Source organism: Cynoglossus semilaevis, chromosome 6 (genome assembly GCF_000523025.1).
Source record: "Cynoglossus semilaevis isolate Cse_v1.0 chromosome 6, Cse_v1.0, whole genome shotgun sequence".
NCBI lineage: Eukaryota > Metazoa > Chordata > Actinopteri > Pleuronectiformes > Cynoglossidae > Cynoglossus > Cynoglossus semilaevis.
Window position 1 is genome coordinate 7,065,304 of NC_024312.1, and position 17,869 is coordinate 7,083,172.

At 36.9% G+C, this 17,869-nt stretch overlaps 2 protein-coding genes across 5 annotated transcripts; one reads left to right on the plus strand and one right to left on the minus strand.

The window, feature by feature from the left end:
* Positions 1-361: 361 nt before the first annotated feature.
* smc1b (structural maintenance of chromosomes 1B) lies at positions 362-9,265 on the minus strand. 2 transcript variants are annotated; one of them, XM_008311656.3, is made up of 25 exons: positions 9,014-9,265; positions 8,383-8,574; positions 7,783-7,895; positions 7,468-7,671; positions 6,847-7,085; positions 6,327-6,585; positions 5,935-6,075; positions 5,760-5,842; positions 5,445-5,652; positions 5,169-5,354; positions 4,897-5,088; positions 4,685-4,831; positions 4,449-4,586; positions 4,040-4,156; positions 3,737-3,843; positions 3,513-3,654; positions 3,202-3,347; positions 2,959-3,112; positions 2,713-2,805; positions 2,439-2,595; positions 1,761-1,915; positions 1,462-1,613; positions 901-970; positions 630-740; positions 362-543 (listed from the first exon to the last, which is right to left on the minus strand). In XM_008311656.3, exons 1-25 carry the CDS (start codon positions 9,120-9,122, stop codon positions 445-447), a joined length of 3,714 nt encoding a protein of 1,237 aa, XP_008309878.1. In that variant the 5' UTR covers positions 9,123-9,265; the 3' UTR covers positions 362-444. The 2 variants fall into 2 exon arrangements, with proteins under 2 accessions (XP_008309878.1, XP_008309879.1); XM_008311657.3 differs by lacking the exon at positions 8,383-8,574.
* A 1,676-nt stretch (positions 9,266-10,941) lies between these two features.
* On the plus strand, positions 10,942-14,957 carry LOC103379933 (troponin I, fast skeletal muscle-like). 3 transcript variants are annotated; one of them, XM_008311660.3, is made up of 7 exons: positions 10,942-11,208; positions 12,325-12,356; positions 12,604-12,640; positions 12,766-12,894; positions 13,000-13,089; positions 13,388-13,564; positions 14,458-14,957. In XM_008311660.3, exons 2-7 carry the CDS (start codon positions 12,349-12,351, stop codon positions 14,551-14,553), a joined length of 537 nt encoding a protein of 178 aa, XP_008309882.1. In that variant the 5' UTR covers positions 10,942-11,208; positions 12,325-12,348; the 3' UTR covers positions 14,554-14,957. The 3 variants fall into 3 exon arrangements, with proteins under 3 accessions (XP_008309882.1, XP_008309881.1, XP_016888824.1); XM_008311659.3 differs by lacking the exon at positions 12,325-12,356 and adding an exon at positions 12,441-12,470; XM_017033335.2 differs by lacking the exon at positions 10,942-11,208 and having other exon boundaries at positions 11,946-12,356.
* Positions 14,958-17,869: the final 2,912 nt, after the last annotated feature.

A 17,869-nucleotide genomic window follows, 5' to 3' on the forward strand; every position in this document is an offset into this window, starting at 1 on the left:
CTGAGCTACCAATGTCAAATGTTTAATATCAAACAGCTAGATAACAAATACAATACTAGCGTTGGTCAGCAACTGGTTGCTTAACTCAATGTCAAATGTTTAATATGAAACAGCTAGAAAACAAATACTAGCGTTGGTCAGCAACTGGTTGACCACTATTAACTGAAAAGACAAATCCCAGAAAACTACCATAAACAAATATTGCAAAAATACAGTTTCTGTTTTGGAAGTTTTTGAATTTAGACTGGTATGTGTAAAGAAGAAACAGCAGAACACTGAACACAGAAAACTGTAAATTGCTACAAAACATATGGTTAACTCTTTTAAAAGGGAACCTGGAATTTAGATAATAGATTTTTCAACATGTAAAGAAAAAAAGGCTTAGCTTATGGGGCTTTCTTATGCAGGTCTCTCGGAGCATGGTGACCTCTGTAGTATCTCCATTTAGTGGTCAGAGCCCATGTGTTCCCCATTTTCTTCTTCAGCCAGAGGGTATGGTCTCAAGTCCAAACTCAGGATGCGACTGAACATGCATTTATCCACCTGTGAGAAAGAGAAACATATTTTAGAGACTAAAATATAATCCCATCAGATACATAAGATTCTCTTCCGCTTTCAACGCTTGTTACATCAGAGTAGACTCCGAACAGAGCATCGGCTTTGGAAAAAAACTCCTCCTTCAGAGAGATGACGATGGCCTGCAAATTCTTTTGGGACATCTTCCTGATGAAACTAGTCACCTGTAGTATGTACAGAAGATGCACATCAGACAAAACACAAGGCAAAAAATACAAGCTAACTGTTAACTAAAGCTACAAGCTAACTAAAGTTGGATATGCAATTAACTTGAATGATTACCTTGTTCAAATACTGAATAATTATTTTATTCAGTAAACTTACTTTGCTGATATTGGTGTTGTCCAGGGCTGCATCAACCTCATCCAGGATGATGAAAGGACCAGGACGGAAGCTGCAAGAAATAAGAGGTTTTTTTTTTACTAATTTCCCACAGAAACAACACAACAGTATGAGATGAAGTGAAAACAAAAGGGTAATCAAATTACTTTTTTATTGGCACTGATCTGATTTGTAATCGGAACTTAAACTCAGTGTTTGGAATAGTCCAATACGGTCACAGAAAGTAAAACTATTATACACCAATACAGTCATGTCACTGTTAGTGTTAATGTCCTACTGATCCATGCAAATATACCAACATGTCAAAATGTTCTTCTGAGAAACTTTATTCTGGAAATTGCATATTTGTAATCGGAACTTAAATTCAGTGTTTGGAATAGTCCAATAAGGTCACAGAAGAGTAAAACTCTGAGAAACTTTATTCTGGAAATTGCAAGGTAACCACCACACTTCTGAGAAATTTAACTAATGTTAAAGAAAATTTTAAAAATTATAACAATAACAAATGTATATCTTTTAGTTTATCTTAACTTTCAGGTTTACCTGTGGATGGCAAACACCAAAGCCAAAGCAGCAATGGCCTTTTCTCCACCAGACAGATTGTCCATGGACATGAAGCGCTTTCCTGGTGCTACACAGTTGTAGTTGATGCCTCCAAGGTATGGTTCATCTGGAGTGTCTGCACACAGTATGGCCTGGAGAACATACAGCAGCATTTTCTCTAATTAAATTTTACAATTTCAGGCCTCTACACATTTAATAAGTAGATTTGATTACACTAAACTTGGCATTAATCACAATTCCAAAAAAGATCATTTTTGTGACTAGTTCTGGTGCATCACCTGAGCACTGCTGTTTCTGCAGATCCTTTTATAGATCTGATCAATCACAACAGATACATGTTCAAAGCACTTTACAAAGCTGTTGCAACGCTGGGCTTTAACTTTCTCAAACTCCATTGAGCATCTCTTGGTTTCCTTGGAACTCGCACTAAAGGCTGAGTGAAATGAAAGAAAAGAAATTGTGTCAAATTAACATTGGTTTAAACTGGTAGTAGATTTCTTCATCAGCTAAAACCTAAACGGCTTAGCAATAGTGCATTAATGAAGTGATTCACAGAGTCAAAAAATATTTTAAAAGTTAACTTATTGAAGCAGTCATCTGATGTCTCCAGAAATGTAAAGAGCCTAACAGCACTAACAACAGCTTACTCATGTCTGCAAATAAATTCAAATATCCAGGAATCTAAAGCAGGCTGGCACGAATTCACATGTGAGGCATTGATTGTTAATGTGAAACTAAGCACAGCACAGGACAGAGTAGGAGAGAGGAAGATTATCCTGATTTGCTTCAGCTAAATAAATTGGATTTTAAGTGATTCCAGTCTTTTAGGTTTCTCCAGGAAAGAAATTAGACCATTTAAAGGTCTTTATATTTTATTGTAACAACTTTTGTTTTGGTAAGGAGGTTGACTTTTTACAAGTTGGGATGTCGAGTGAATATGTAAAAATTTGAAATACCTTCATTTATTTCCTGTAACCTGTTCTTCATTTCCACCATCTTCTCTAGAGCTTTCATATTAGGAACAGCTGTCTGATGCAGCACCAATTCTAGGGAGTCCACCAACTTCTGCAGTTTCTCCAGGTGAGCTTTAACCTCCGCCTCCCCCTCCAGATTCTGTGAACAAAATCATTTAATGCAGCATTAATGAGTTGTAAAAACACTACAGCCTGGACATGTAAACAAAGCAGGCACTGTGACAATGGGACCCAATGATGGAGCACAATGTCTCACCTTCAGCTCTGCTTTTAGCTGAGAGTAATCAATGGTTATCTCTGCTTCTCTCTCATGGATGTCAGTGGACAACAAAGTGCTTTCAGTGTCCAACTACAAATCAATTAACAGAACAGACTGATCAAGTCAAAGTCATTTGTAAATTAATCCATGTCGTTAATTGTTTAATGTTCGACTCAACACAGCATTGTATTGAGTCGAACATCCTGGAGGTTCTGGTAGGATTTCCCCTCGCTTTGCTCGTACCTGCACCTCACTAATTTCCTGCAGAATCCCTGACAGCAGAGAGACAGGCAGACTCCGAAGCTTGCAGGCCAGCAGTAAGTTGTGTCTGACCAATCGTTTCTGCTCCAAGGACGTCTTTGCAAACATCACATCCCGTTCCAAATTCACAGAATCTCTGATTAAAAGAGAAAGAGATGCAGTTAATGCAGGGCAGCTGTCACAGCTGTGTATACATTTACTTTGGACCAGGCCATAACATCTTACTTCTGGATTTTGTGAAGCCTCTGGGTTTCCTGGTCTAGTTCAGTTTTGGCAGCCGTCACTTGTGTCTTTTTATGCAGCAATTGATCCTCTACCTCTAGCAGGTTGTTCTGAGCTTCTTCCACCGCCAACAGTACCTTTTGTTCATCCTGCAATAAAATACAGACATGTAATACTCAAAATAATGTTTATTATTTAATGTGTTGATTTAGTATCAAAAAGAGATCATGACAAAATTCATTCATACATTTCATTTTTTCAATTACCTGTCAGGTTTACTTATCCTTCACATACCAAAGTTATTACAGCGTTACCTTCTTCTGCACTGCAACAATTCCTTTCTCCTCATTCATGGCGTTCTCCATTTTGTTCAGCTGCTTCTTTTGCTGCTCTATTTGCTCTTGTTCATACTCAAGTTGTGCACTCAGTCGAGCACGCTGACTCTGAAACTCCAGCCTGAAGCAAGGGATATACACTATGTTAAGGGCAGAACAACTTACAAAACTGATTAGAGATTTTGTAACTTAAATAAATTAACCGTTTCTTATCAAGCTCTGTAACTTGTTCCTGGTGTTCCTGCTCATAAGCACGGATATTGTCCACACCAATCTCAGCACAGAAGTCAGAAAACACCAGGTCCTCCATCTGTATACAAGAGTTAATTACACTATTAGGCACAAATATTAACATTTTGTTTTGAAAATATTGTGATAAAATTATATCGTGAACAAAGAAATTGTGATTGATCGTTAAACCCCTAGTGAGAAGCATAACATTGTATAAAACAATGTTGTTATTTTAACTTTTACTGCAAGTGTATTGTCATAAAAGCAACATTGACCTGGTTGATCTGGTCTCTGATCATGTTCATCTCGGCTTCTTTTGTCTCCAGACTCTCCTGTTGAATCTTGATCTCGTAGTCCAGGTTTGCTAATTCACTTTCCATGCGTGAGATCTCCTGAAACCACAGTTTTACAGGATGAAGACACCTTATCTTCTGAAAAGGTGAAATCTCACTGTGTCCAATGCACATTTAAAATGTATTTTAGTTCATTAACACAAGGACACAATATTTCAAATAAGTTGTCACGATAAATAGTATTATGTGTTACTAAGTGTGGACATCTTTTGTCTTCTTTTTCTTATGTGTGCTTCCTAAATTTATTTCTGTATCTCTTCCTTAACAATAAAATGACAGTGGTTATTAACTAAGGCTAAAAAGGATATTTGATGAAAGGATGTGATCTTACAGATTGGCATTTGACGATGTTTTTCTTCTTAATGTTTTCCAGTTCAATTTTGGAGTATTTCAGGCGGATCTGAGAACCCTGAGCCTGAGCTATGGTCTGTTTCAGGTCTGACTCCTTGCGTTTCAGCTTCATCAAGTACTGTTTTTAAAAGGAGCAGAAACATTTATTACAAACTAACTGAAGACTTTTAAGTAAGACCAGATGTTATTTACTGTTCTTTGATGGTGGTAACGCACACGTAGCTCAGTGGTTATTTGGTCTTTGCGTTCTCTCAGTTTGGTCACATCTTTCTCTTCCCAGCACCGGGCTTTTGTGCGCAGATGGCTCGAGCCTCCGGAGATCACACCTGACTTGGCAAACAGCGTCCCATCCAGTGCCACTGTCTGCAGAAGACGTGAAAAATGGTAGCCACAGGTAGCTGTCATTTAAATATAGACTCTGATCTTACCTTGATGCGCTCCTGGCTGCCAAACGCCACTTGCTGAGCCTCTTTGATGGTTTCACACACCAAGGCATTGCCACAGACAAACTGCACCACCTTTTTAAGTTGGTTTGCACCTGGAGTAATATTAATTTTGACAACATCTACCAGCATCTTGGCACCAGGCACCTCCCTCAGTTGCTCTTTCAAAGGTCTCACCTGGGACACAAAGTGCTAGGATTATTATTTATGCTGTAGAAGAAATCAACACATACAACTGAACTTTTTTGTCAACTAACATTTAAGTAGTCGATAGGCAAGAAGGTCTCAGGCCCGGAACGTTCCACCTTAATGTATGAGATACAGTCACGGGCTATTCTCTCTGTAGTCACGACAATGGCAGACATGTTGTGGCCAAACACTTTGGTAACAGCCAGCAGGTACTTGTTATGAATAGGACTGCACAAGTCAGACAGCCGACCATACTGTAACAACAAATGTTAAATTCATGGCTATGTACTTTTCAAATAACTTTGAAATAAATTAATGTTTTTCATTTCTGTTATCTCTCTCACCACTGATTCAGGGTAAAGTCTTTGGAGCCTCATTAGCAGCTCATTGCGTTGCAGCTGGCGTTTGCACTCTTGATTGTCCAGAGAAGCATTTCTTAACTCCTGCAGCACCTGACCCAGCTCCTCATTTAACTCCTCACTGCGATGTTTGCCCTTCTGCAGTTCAGCCATGAGGCTTTTCTCCTGCTGGCCATACTCCTCAATAGACAACCTAGGAATTATATTTATTTTATGATGTACGCTACTAAGACTTTTTTTGTTTGCAATATCCTGATTCAAAGCCTCAAGTACAAAATGGGACATTTTCTAATGACATACTTGCAGGATTTGTTGTACTCCTCTAATTTTTCAGCTCTACGCATCAAGTCTTCCAGCTGATTTTGGGTGTTCCTGATGCCGACCTGCAGCAGGTAATTATTTTTAGTTGCAGTATAATTAAAGTATATTACTACAAAGTATAATAAAAGGTGTGTTTTAAAGTACAGTGCAGCACCTCCACTTCTTTCTTTTTGCGCTGGTCAAAAGACAGCTTTTCAAAGCCTGCTTTCACCTCCGAGTGCAGTTTCTCTCCCTGCTGCCTGAGGATTGCTGCCTGCATTCGAGCTGTCACCTTTAGCTCTTTGTATCGCTCTAACTGTGCAAAAAATACATGCCATAATCACAAAGTTGTTTCAACGTGCTTCTGGTTTCAATTAACTTTGAGCCAATATAGACAGCTGATAAAGAGGCATTTTCACCAAAACAAAAAACTAGGAGCATGCAAAAACCAGGAGTAAAACAATTAGTTTGAATATCGTTGGTGAAAATGCCTGATTCTTATTTTCTCTGAGCCACATTACTGGCTGCTTAACAGCTCAAGAGACAACATCATGGATTAACTCTTACCTGATCTGCCTCCAGTTCAATGTCCCTCCCGTAAGAGGCTCTCTGCTGCTGAGCCTGCTTTTCATAGTGCTTCCAGGTCCGTTCCAATTCCTTGATTTCCTGTTGACTCTCCTCTATGTCCTGCTCTTTTTTAGACAGCAATTTATATTTGTTCTTCAGGGATTTTCCAGCATCCTCAACCTTCTTTGTGTGATGACTGATGCTCATCTTAATTTTAATATACTGTGACCGCAACTGCGACAGGGCATGTTCTTGGGCACTGGGTGAAAGAGACAGAAATGTTTTTAATCCTTATTTCAAGCGTATATAAAATCTAAATTATAGTTTCTTCAGCAAATCAGAGCCACATAAATAAGGGTCATACCAGAAGGTAAACATTGATGACATTATACATGTTTTTTATTTTTTTTAAACATTGATGACATTATACATGTTTTTTCCAAGATTCAAATTAAAAACGACAATATCATATATTGAAGGAGAAATGAACGAATGTCATGCCTAAAGAACACCACCACACCTGATTTCCTTTTCAACTTGTTGCTGCTCCCTGAGGAGACGCCCATGTTCTTTCTTGTGGGTTTTTACTGTCTGCTCCAAGGTGCGCGCCATGTTGTTATTTGTTGCTGCAGCCTGCTGTCTTTCCTCTAGGTTGTCGATGAGAGAGTGGATGTGCTTTTCATTATAATAGAGTTCAGCCAGACTCAGCTGCAGGCGATTTTCTTGAAGGCTGTCGACCAGTGCTTGGTACTTCTGTGCCTGGAAAAAAGAAAAAGGACTGTGAATCTTCCAGCCAATCCAAAAACTGTTTTCACATTTAAGGCAACTTAAATGTAGTTCACATCGAGTGTTCCTTGAGCCAACTTATGTTTTTTCCCGTTGTGGTCAATATGCCATCAGATAGACCCTTGAGCCAACATACGTTGTGGTCAATATGCCATCAGATAGAAAAGTTGCATATAACAAAAATAAATAATAACTGGTATTTCCAATCCAGTCTTTCCTTATGATAATAATAATTATTTTCTAGGGCATACATTGTAAAGTGGTCTGTCCTCAAAAATAAAAAAACTGGGGGATTTTAAAAAGTCACCTTGAAATCAAAGTTTTTATGTGTATCCCTTGACATTTCTGGCCTTACCTCCACTTGCTCCCGAAACATCTGCTTCTTCTCCACAGTGGCAGATGTCTTTTTGTTGAAGTGAAACTGTGTGTCTTCCTTGGCCTTCAGCAGGGCCTCTTTCTTTTTTTCATAATCTGCAGCAAACTCAATTGACTGGCTGATTTGCTCAAACATTTTAGTCCTCTCTTTTGGGTCTTTTAAAGCTATGGACTCCACCGCCCCCTGGGGAAAAGCACTGGGATTAACTAACTGTATTATAAACGTAGTAAAAGTTCCACCACCATAAATTTTGCATATTAACCATTTGAAACATTTTAAATATTGCCATCCTACCTGGAACACCAGACAATTTCTGGCTTTGGTCACGATGCCTATCTTCTCTAACTCCTTTACATATCTGGCATATGTAACAGTTATGCCATTGATACGATAATGAGAGGAATTACCTGGAAAGAGAACAGTGCTATAAAATATTAATATCAATGATTCTGATCTAAAAAGATCCAACAGATGTCAAAGTGAGGATTTAAAATAAAACGTAGCATTAAAACAAACAAAACCAGTGCCACAGACTGTCTTTTGCTATGTGATCATATACAATGTGGTCATATACAATGTGGTATTATTATAATAAGCCTTGATGAACAGGTCAGGTCCTTATTCTAACCTGTATTTTATATTTTTTTTATTATTATAATTCTGACATTCTCTCTGGTTGTCTCGGCCTATCAAGTCATTTGTTCAACTATGGTCGTTTACACACATCGCTGTTATCGCACAATATTTTTTATCTGGGGGCTTATCTTTTTTGGCTTTTCAATTATCGTTTAAAACTTTTACTTGCATTTTTGTCAAGAGAATACACTTACTTTGCAATTAAACACAACAGTCACAAAACCGACAGTTACACGGACACTTTAAGACTAAATTTACCGGTAATACCCCGACAGAAAATGGTCTCCTGCTGTTCTTCATCGTCGTAGTAACACAAGGCCACACTGGCGCTTTCGGACTCTGGTTGTCCAATATGAGCTCCATGAACCAGGTCTTTGAGGTGTTGGACACGTAGAGCCGCGGCTCGCTCCCCCATGGCAAAACTCACAGCGTCAATCACATTGGACTTGCCTGGTTTAGTTAAGCACATTAAGTGTCCCTGCTAATATTCACGTAAATTGATGATGGCGTTATTAAACTTAAGTTCCAGTAGTTGTAAATGTAAAAGGTATTTTTGAGATTAGATTATATTCAATGTGCCCATCAATAAACCCGTGGAATAATTAACAAAATGCTAATTGGCCTTCATTACTTTTACGGTATTTCATGGTCAATCAAGAAGAATCCTTCTGTCAAGTACATACAAACCAGGAATAAAACTCAGCCACGAAACTTACGTGTTCTACAAAAAAATATTATTATAACTATTAATTTTATTACTATCCATTAAATGTTCTATTTAGGTCTTTAGCGGCTAGCATCGGGAGCTAAGGTCTCCGGGTTATTATATCGACTTGAAATATAACAATACAACTATAAAAATAACAAACAAACAAAAAACATCACTTACCTGAGCCATTTGTACCAATTATACAGTTAAATCGCAAAAAGGGACCGATAACTTGCTTTCCACGCCAAGACTTGAAGTTTTCCACTTCGATTTGTTTCAAAAAGCCCATTTTAATGTAAAACCAACTAGCTGCAGTTCTTAACGGATAATGAAAAGTTTACAGAGATCTAAAATGGACACTGGCGGGAAAATAAGGTATATTTTCTCTCTCTCTCCCTTTGTCTGTGTTTCCATCTATGTCGTATTCGTTCGTATTTAGAGCCTTTTAAAAACGCTTTACCTTAAAAGCATGTCAACGTTATATTTAGTCAGAATTGTATTAAATAGCCAAAAACAGTTATTTGCTATTTAGCTATTAGGCTTTGATTAGGTTGTTCAAAGGAATGGTAGTTCTACAATAGCTGTAGATACAGTATATCTAACGTTTATTAGATATACTTTTGCATCATGTTAGTTTGACAACGACAAACATCTGCTAATGATGGTTAATATCCCTCACCTCTTGTATGAGCATTTTAGTAGTGTATATCATGCCTCCATGAGTTGGCTTTTATTCTCATTCAAATGTATTAAACAGATTATAAAATATTGGACTATTGTAAGCAACAAGTTCTACTCTCATGAAAGTACACACTTGGAAAACCATTAGAATTTTTATTTTAAAATATTGGACTATTGTAAGCAACAATTTCTACTCTCATGAAAGTACACATTTGGAAAACCATTAGAATTTTTATTTTAATTCTCACAAATAACAATAGAATTTAACTCAAAGAACAGGGTATTTATGAATTTATTGGTCACTCCTACAGTCACATATAAGTATTCAATTAAAGCAAGCAATCTTTCGATAATCATCCAACTACAATGAATATTGTTTTTTGTTTTATGAAAACAATATGTGGATCTGATTTCTTTATATATATATGTATACTTTATATTTAGCAGTCTTGCAATTAACAAATGGAAATATTTTTACACTGAGTGGGAGATGAAGCTGAAGTCTGAGAAATCAAAAGTGGTTGGAATTAAACTTTACAAAGCCATCCACGACCAGGAAATAATTTTACTCAAAGCTTTTAAAAACCTACTTTTCAAACAATTTGGAAATTAAATTAGTTGTACAGAAATGATCATGAAAACGTGTGATCATCAGTAAGGATGGTCACAGACATACTCCATGATATGTTTCAGGGCCAGCCAATTCTCGGAAGGAGTGAAGATGGGCTTCTCCATTGTCAGCACTCAAGATGCCTCAGATGGAACCAGAGCACTCTTGCTGGCAGTATACCATTTTGCAATTCCATCCATTTCAAGTATCATAGCTGATGTGAGAGACTCCTCTCATCCATGGGTTTAGCGTCATGGGGTTCATAATTTCAGTTGTTGCTGATTGTCTGTCATCAGCAGCTAGGATTAATACATCCCTTTCCTCTACCATCTCACTAACACAGGACCCCAAGACCAGAAAAAGCTAATCTCTTACTTTATTATCCGTAAAGATGTTTATTTGATTATTAAATAAAAAATAAGTACCCATCTTTAATCCTGTGTTCCTCACATGTTTATCATTGCTTTACTTTAACAATGAGATTCTTCTACACTTTAGTAAAACTTCAAGATACATGAATACTATTTATTTATTTATTTCCATGTAACTTCTAAAGTTTCCTTTCTGCTTATTTCCTGTCATCACCCCTCTCCCTTGCCAACTCCTGTTAACAGCTACTAATGGCGTGTCTATTAGAAATGCCACTTTGCCCTCCCACCTGCTGTAGCCTTAGCTTTCATCACTGCTGCTGCCATGATTTCCTTCTATAAAAACCATTCAAAGCCAGGCTTTGTTAACCTACAGCTGTCTTCATTAGATAATGAATGTTAATTTTCACTCCAAAGGTCTTATGCAATTTAGGCTGCATTCCTTTCGAGACTTTGGTTGGTAAATAATATTAACACTGTAACAATATGGAAATCACAGGGATATTTATAAGGGTCAGATAGGGAGGAGATATTTTGGAGGAGGGTCAGCTCTAATTGGAACCCATTGGTCTATGGGAAAATCTACTTCCATAAAGAGAAAGATGGGATCCCTAGTTCCTTAAGAGATTTGGGATATATAAACCAACCTTAAGGTGCAGGAACCGAGCTGCCACACAAAGCTGAGGCTCCATTCTGGTTTTATCTGCAGGAAAAAGGTAAGAAATGATTCCATTTACTAAGCTGAAGCTGTTTTATTAGAAAAAAAGAATGTAATTAGTACTCACTGCAACACATCACACTTTAAAACTCTTGTTGGTTTTCTGAGGATGACCATTCAGTTGATACTTTGTTATTGGGGCAAAGCCTTCATCACAGCAGCTGTGAGAAGTCAGCTGTAATGCTGATTCAGTTATTTATTATTGTTTATGTTTTTTGTTTATAACAGGTTAAATACATCTAAATCTCATGATCTTTCGCTCTATATGTCATAATAGAAAAACGCATGTGTGTATTGTTAGAGTGGCATGATGTAAATGCTATGTTGCTATAATGTATAATGTTGCTTGGTCTGGTTGTGGTGTCACTCATTTTTAAGAAATATTGATGTCATTTGGAGAAATACAAATAACAGTAAATAGTTAAGTAATATTTGTTGAAATAATTGCACAAAAATTAAGAACTTATCCAATAAATTAGTAAAAGTAGTGACCAACTTTTTTAAAAATAAAATCATTGTGTGTATTTGTATCCACTATTTGATAACAATACTTTATGATAGCACTACAATATGTATTATTACCATAATTAATTATTATTTAATCTTCTGTATTATTTAGATTTTTCATTTTCATGTCATTTTGTGACATATTTTTCATTTGATTTTTCACTTTCTTGTGACACTTTATCATCTGCAGAATCCTTTGTTTTGCCTTTGTAATCTAGATATACCCAATGAGAGAGGAACATTTGTTTTTGCTGTGATGTTACATACACATTCCTGGAATGATCACTATTTTAAGAGTCAGGGACTTGTATCTGAGACCTTTGTTTGCAGCAGAGGAGTCAGTTGCTTCCTGATTATCTTCCAGAGCACGGAACAGGGAATCTCAGGGGTGACAACTGCACCCTGATCCTTGCCCTAATTTAGAAGAAGGGTTTTTCCTCAAGGCTGACCACTAATCCTGATGTCAGTGTTGTGTTTCCTCTAAGTACAGCGATTAATTATGTTAGCCATTCCTGTTCTGCTCCTATCCAGCCTCACCCCACTCTCACCTTTTTTATGTTTCGTCATGTTAATCAGAATCCAAATGTATGATTATTTTTTAATACAGGTTTGAAGCAAAACACACGAAAACATGTCGGAGTAAGTGTTTTTTTATTATTATTATTTCTATCAATTTGTTTTTTTAATTTATTTGGGCTACATCTCATCTGACTTTTTTTACAGGTTTGAAGAAAAACACGAAAACATGTCGGAGTAAGTGGTTTTTTTTTTTATTTCTATCAATTTGTTTTTTTTAAATTTATTTGGGCTACATCTCATCTGACAAACTATATGAAAAATGAAAAACAACTTTTCCTTTTCCTGAATTGTCTTTTTCCTATATCAGAAAAAAGATGTCTTCGAGTCGGAAGCATCATTTGAAGGTAAAACAATGACTTAGGTTTGTTTCTGAGAGAGTCGTTGCTTTTCTTATTTTGGTTTATAGGCAGTTGACGTCCAAGTACTTCATACTGTTAGTTTGTTTGTTTATTAATGTTTTTTTCAACAGAGTTTGATGCTTTCCATCGCCAAAGATTTGCTGGAAGAGGAGGAGATAGAACGAGAGGAGGAGAGGGGGAGGTACATGGCTGAGAGCTGTCCTCCTCCTTCTCTGCCACGGAGCATGCAGGAACTGCAGGTATGTCAGTCACATGTGTTGCAATTACCAATACAACATCCATACAATTCTTGAAATTCTTTACCTACTCACCTGGACATGGTCCTGTTCTGTGTTGTTGTTCAGGAACTGTGTAGAGAAATCCATCGCAAAATCGACAAGACTGATGAGGAGAGATATGACCTAGAGATGAAAGTCAACAAGACCAACAAAGAGGTGAATGATACTGAACAGATTAATCTTTTATATTCTGCAAAACCCCTGTCAAAACAATACACACTTGCATCTACTGTTACTACTAACATTTGAACTAAATTGGCTGTACTGCCAGTAAATATGGAATAAAATTTATATCATATTTACCTGTAAATAGGGTCATCATTAGAACATTAGAATTAGTATTAGAATATTCTAAATAAATGTAGTATTACATCATTAAAGTCTGTTGTATATAATTCCAGCTTGAATGCTGATTGATGCCTATGATATCCTCAGTATAACCTTCATGTTCCAGATTGATGATCTGAAGATCAAAGTTCAGGACCTGATGGGCAAATTCAAGAAGCCTGTCCTAAGGAAAGTACGAATGTCTGCAGACGCCATGCTTAAAGCTCTGCTGGGTTCCAAGCATACGGTCAACCTAGACCTGAGGGCCAACCTGAAGCAGGTCAAAAAGGAGGTGAAAGAGGAGGTGAGGAGCTGGTGATAACAATTTAATATCTTTTTCTGTTTTTTTATTGACGAAAGCAGCGGTTAAATCATGAGCCCGTGGGTGTTTTACCATCAATTCACCCTAAACTTACCCAATTATGTTTTGGTTTTTTTTTGTTTTGTTTTTTTGTTGTTTGGGTGTTTTTTTAAGGTTTTTCGTCAAACATTTAATCAACGAATTTTTCCCAAACTAAAACCAAAACTAAAAAGAAACTATATGAGAAATTATGTTTGGATTGGACCAATTAAAACAAGGCGACAAAGTCCAATCAGCGCTGACTTCCTGAGGTTAATATATAATGACCAGAGTCAATCTGAGTCATTGTAGGGAGAAGGCGGGACGTGTGTCCGGTAGTAGAGTAAACTGAAACGGTTGGAAGCTAGGAGCGGAGTTAATGTGGTCTACTATTTAAATGGCGTGATTAAAATATTTGTGGTAGCAGAGATATTTTTACCCCTTGTAACGTTAGCGATAAACAGATACTTCGTAACTTGTACGGAACGACTTTATGAGAAAAGAAACGGTTCGAATCGTTATCTGCAGGCGTCTCATGGAAAGGTAAGAAACATTATATTGAATTATCTGGCTTAATTATGAAGTAAAATGCTACCACGTCTATGGATATATTATATTATAAATTATATACAACAGTGTATAATTTCTTGTAAGATAATGTAAAATCGAATAATGTGTTCAACAAAGTAACCTGTTCTGTTGACTAAATTGAGACAGAAATGTAATGCTCCAAAAGGAAAATGCTATTTGTGACTTTGAGAAGCAACTACCATCCAATCAACTTGACTAACTTTAAAAGTAAAATATTGTCTTAATAAACATCCTCATACACCCCCTTCTTCTTCGTGTGTTCACAGGACAAGGAGCTGCGTGACGTTGGTGACTGGCGTAAAAACATTGAGGACAAATCCGGCATGGATGGGAGGAAGAAGATGTTTGAGGCCGAGGCTTAAACCTCCTGGGTTTTCAGTGTTGTCTCTGTTTATTGTTTACAGTACTGGTACACCTTACCATTGAGGCAACACAGATTCGTTTTTAAACATGTGAACTGAGTTAATTTAATTTAAATTAAAAAAATCTACTTGAGAAGGTCCATCTTTTTGTTATTTTTTATTTAAAAATGTGTGGAGTTTTAATGGCACACCGGTTAAAAACCATTAGGTGTATAAGTCATTGATGTAGTTCAATGCAATAGCTATAAGTTAAAGTACACCATGAATTTAATTTTGACAAATAATAATGGTTTAAGTTTAATACATCACAACTGTGATTGTCAGTAAATTTATGTGAGGCATTTTACCTTATTTTCATGGACCACTGACATCTTAAAGAAGACTGTGATCAAAGGTAAGTAGTTTCACTTTAATTTTTTTACATTTAAACTAGTTTGAATAATTATTATTAAAATAGTGGCATTAAAACTCTTGTCAAGTTCCTCTGTAAATCACCATTATTACAATATCTTGGTCATCATATCATGAACTATACCTTTGATATGTCCTTATATAATCAATTTCAACCTAACACAAATTAATGTGTTTCATATTTTAGGTTGAACTGGATGTGCACATCTACTCAGCTTCAACCATGTGGTGAGTTGAACTTCCTTTTTTTTCTAGCTGAATATATAATCCATATCCCACCATATGAAAAATGTTTGTCAATTTAGTATATGGTCAGTTTATGGTTGTTGTATTATGCCAATTCACCTCTAGATGCCACTAAACTGCATAGGCTGGCATGTTTAACCAATTGATTGGTTGGTGCAACAAAGGAAGTATGTATATAAAATATGCAGGTTCAACAATTGCAAAAACAGTGTCTATAGTTGGAAATGTGAACTAGGTTTTACTCTTTGATTTAAAAAAAAAAAATCTTATTTTGCGAGTACTGAATTCCCACAGTGCAGCGATTGCCTTTGTATTGTATCCAGCAGACTTTATCCATCAGTATGTCATTCACTGATGACAGTATAAAGTAAAATGTTAAATACAATACATTTAAGGTCAGTATGTGCCTACAATTGACTATGATTTCATAACTTACTCATCCATCAGAACCTGAATGGCAGAAGATAATACTGATGAGAATCTTAAAGGGTGGGTTATTTATAATGAGGCGCTCAGAGGAAGGGGGGAGATGACACTGTACTGTATTTCATGACCTTGCCAGCTCATTGGTTTGACAAGTAATCCACTTCCATAAAGAGCACACCAGGATTTAGACGGCTATCAGAGATTGCAATATATACCTTCTTAACACTTCATCTGCCTTGAACTCAGTGTGTGTCTCTGTGACTCCTGCCACCTCACAACTCGGCTCGCTTCAAGTAAGACCAGCGCTCTGTTTCTAGTCTCTAAAACTTTGTTTACTTGGTCACACATTGTAAAATGTGACAAATATTTTGTGTCTTCTGCATGTTGAGTGAGTTAAACCTATCATCGCTCTGATTGTTTTCTGGCAGATTTTTCTATCCTTAGACCCCAGAGTGTTAGCGACTTGGATTGGTTTGTGAGTGTAATGTTGCGAGAGATCATGTAATCTCATCACAGCTTGTTGCTGCAGATGATTGGGTGAGCTTCATAGACAAATTTCAGTAATCCACGTTTTTGTTTTGTTTTTTTCTGCCGATGATTATGTAAACTAAAAGTAATAAGTGTTGCTTTAAAAGAAATCTTGCAACAGTCGTGGGAAGTTGAAGTCTTTCTTCGACATACATTGAGGTTTTGGAATAGTTTGTGGTAAATCGAGTTTTATAAATATGGAATATAACTTTTAACAAGGTTAAACATTAGTGTTTGTGCCTGCGTAGTTGGTGTTCTTAATGTTATCGCTTCATGGGGTTTCTCTCTTGCTTAAAAAACACTCAGACATGTGTTAAGTGCGTGCCTCATGGCGGCAAAGCTGTGATCTACGATCTGGTGATGTGAACTTGTGTAAGAAAACACCACTACATAGTATGAATTTGAAATCAGAGCCGGCAGTGTTTATCCTACTGTCAACACCAAGGGGCTCAAGTGGGAAACTTGGGCTAATCTTCTAGTGCTGCCAAGGCCTCTGTCCTTTTCCTCACTTAAGACTTCACCTTGCCAGATTTAGCCTTTTTATGGTTTCCTTTTTTTTTTGTGCAGTTTAAAAGGATCTGTTTCCTTTATTACATTTTCCATTTAGCACCCTATTTTTTTACAGTCGCTATTTGACTTATATTTATTTTTTTATTGTACATTGTCTGTCTGATGTCCGGTGGAAAAAAGAATATAGACTGTGTGCATCTGAGGTCAGCCCAGCTGCAGGTTATTTTTGCACTATGCTCTAATGTTTTGGCTTTCACAGAGATGGTTTTGGGTGACAGCAACATCACTCACATTCCTCCCTCCAGAGACAATTCTTCCCCCGGTCCGAGAAACCCCCAGACATAGAGTTCATGTATCATTTACCAAATTTAACCGCGCTGATATTATTCTATCACCAAAGCAATTCCTTGGTGTGTCCGCAGAGTATCCTAAAATACTTGACCGCCAGAAATGCCCCCTGACCTTTAGTACACATGACTTACTTCTGACATCTAGTTGCTTCTTTGTACTTGATAGCATGTGGTGTAAACAGCTGTGATTTATTTATTTTCAATTTTTCCCAGAACTTTTGTGAATCTCATGCAGATGCTCGTTTATACAAATGACTTAGGGAAAACCCAATTTGCACAGATGAAAAGATACACACTGGAAGTTGTAACAGAGTGGGAGAGCCTTTGACTGGCCACCTCTGATCTAATACATCATTGCTTAAATTGTATTAGTGGCTGTTGCCTAGTTTGCCTGTAGTTGATCTGGTTTAAATCCAGCTGCATGCTGATGTGTCCTTGACAAAGGCCCTTCATGCCCCAGCTCCTTAGTGCCATACCTGGATAGAACGGCATGCGTCAGGGAAGGGCATCTGGTCCATATTGTGACTGCTGTGGGGATTCAATAAGAAGGAAGCCAATCTAAGTATTAATAGCAAAAATATTGCAAAATACATTTTTAAAATGTTTGTGTATATTTACAGCCATGGGGAATAAATATAAAAATATAATATAATAAATATTTACTGTAAATGCATGTTGTATATGATGCATCTTATTTAAAGTGCTATAGTGTACACATGTCTATACTGTTTCTAAAAACAGTAAAAATGGATTTACCATATATAAAATATGTGACAAAGAAAAACATTGTTTAATATGGAACTTTTTTGCAGATTACGTGAGAATCCTGCAGTAGACATGGCCAC

Bases quoted from the DNA above. Each gene is read 5' to 3' on its own strand.
- smc1b (XM_008311656.3), bottom strand. From the start codon at position 9,122: ATGGGCTTTTTGAAACAAATCGAAGTGGAAAACTTCAAGTCTTGGCGT. The intron at 7,896-8,382 runs GTAAATTTAGTC...TTCTCTTTCCAG, and splicing joins TTTCTGTCGGGGTATTACCG to GTAATTCCTCTCATTATCGT. The intron at 5,089-5,168 runs GTTAGTTGACAA...TTTGTGTCCCAG, and splicing joins TGCCTATCGACTACTTAAAT to GTGAGACCTTTGAAAGAGCA.
- LOC103379933 (XM_008311660.3), top strand. The intron at 12,641-12,765 runs GTAAAACAATGA...TTTTTTCAACAG, and splicing joins GTCGGAAGCATCATTTGAAG to AGTTTGATGCTTTCCATCGC. The intron at 13,090-13,387 runs GTGAATGATACT...TTCATGTTCCAG, and splicing joins TCAACAAGACCAACAAAGAG to ATTGATGATCTGAAGATCAA.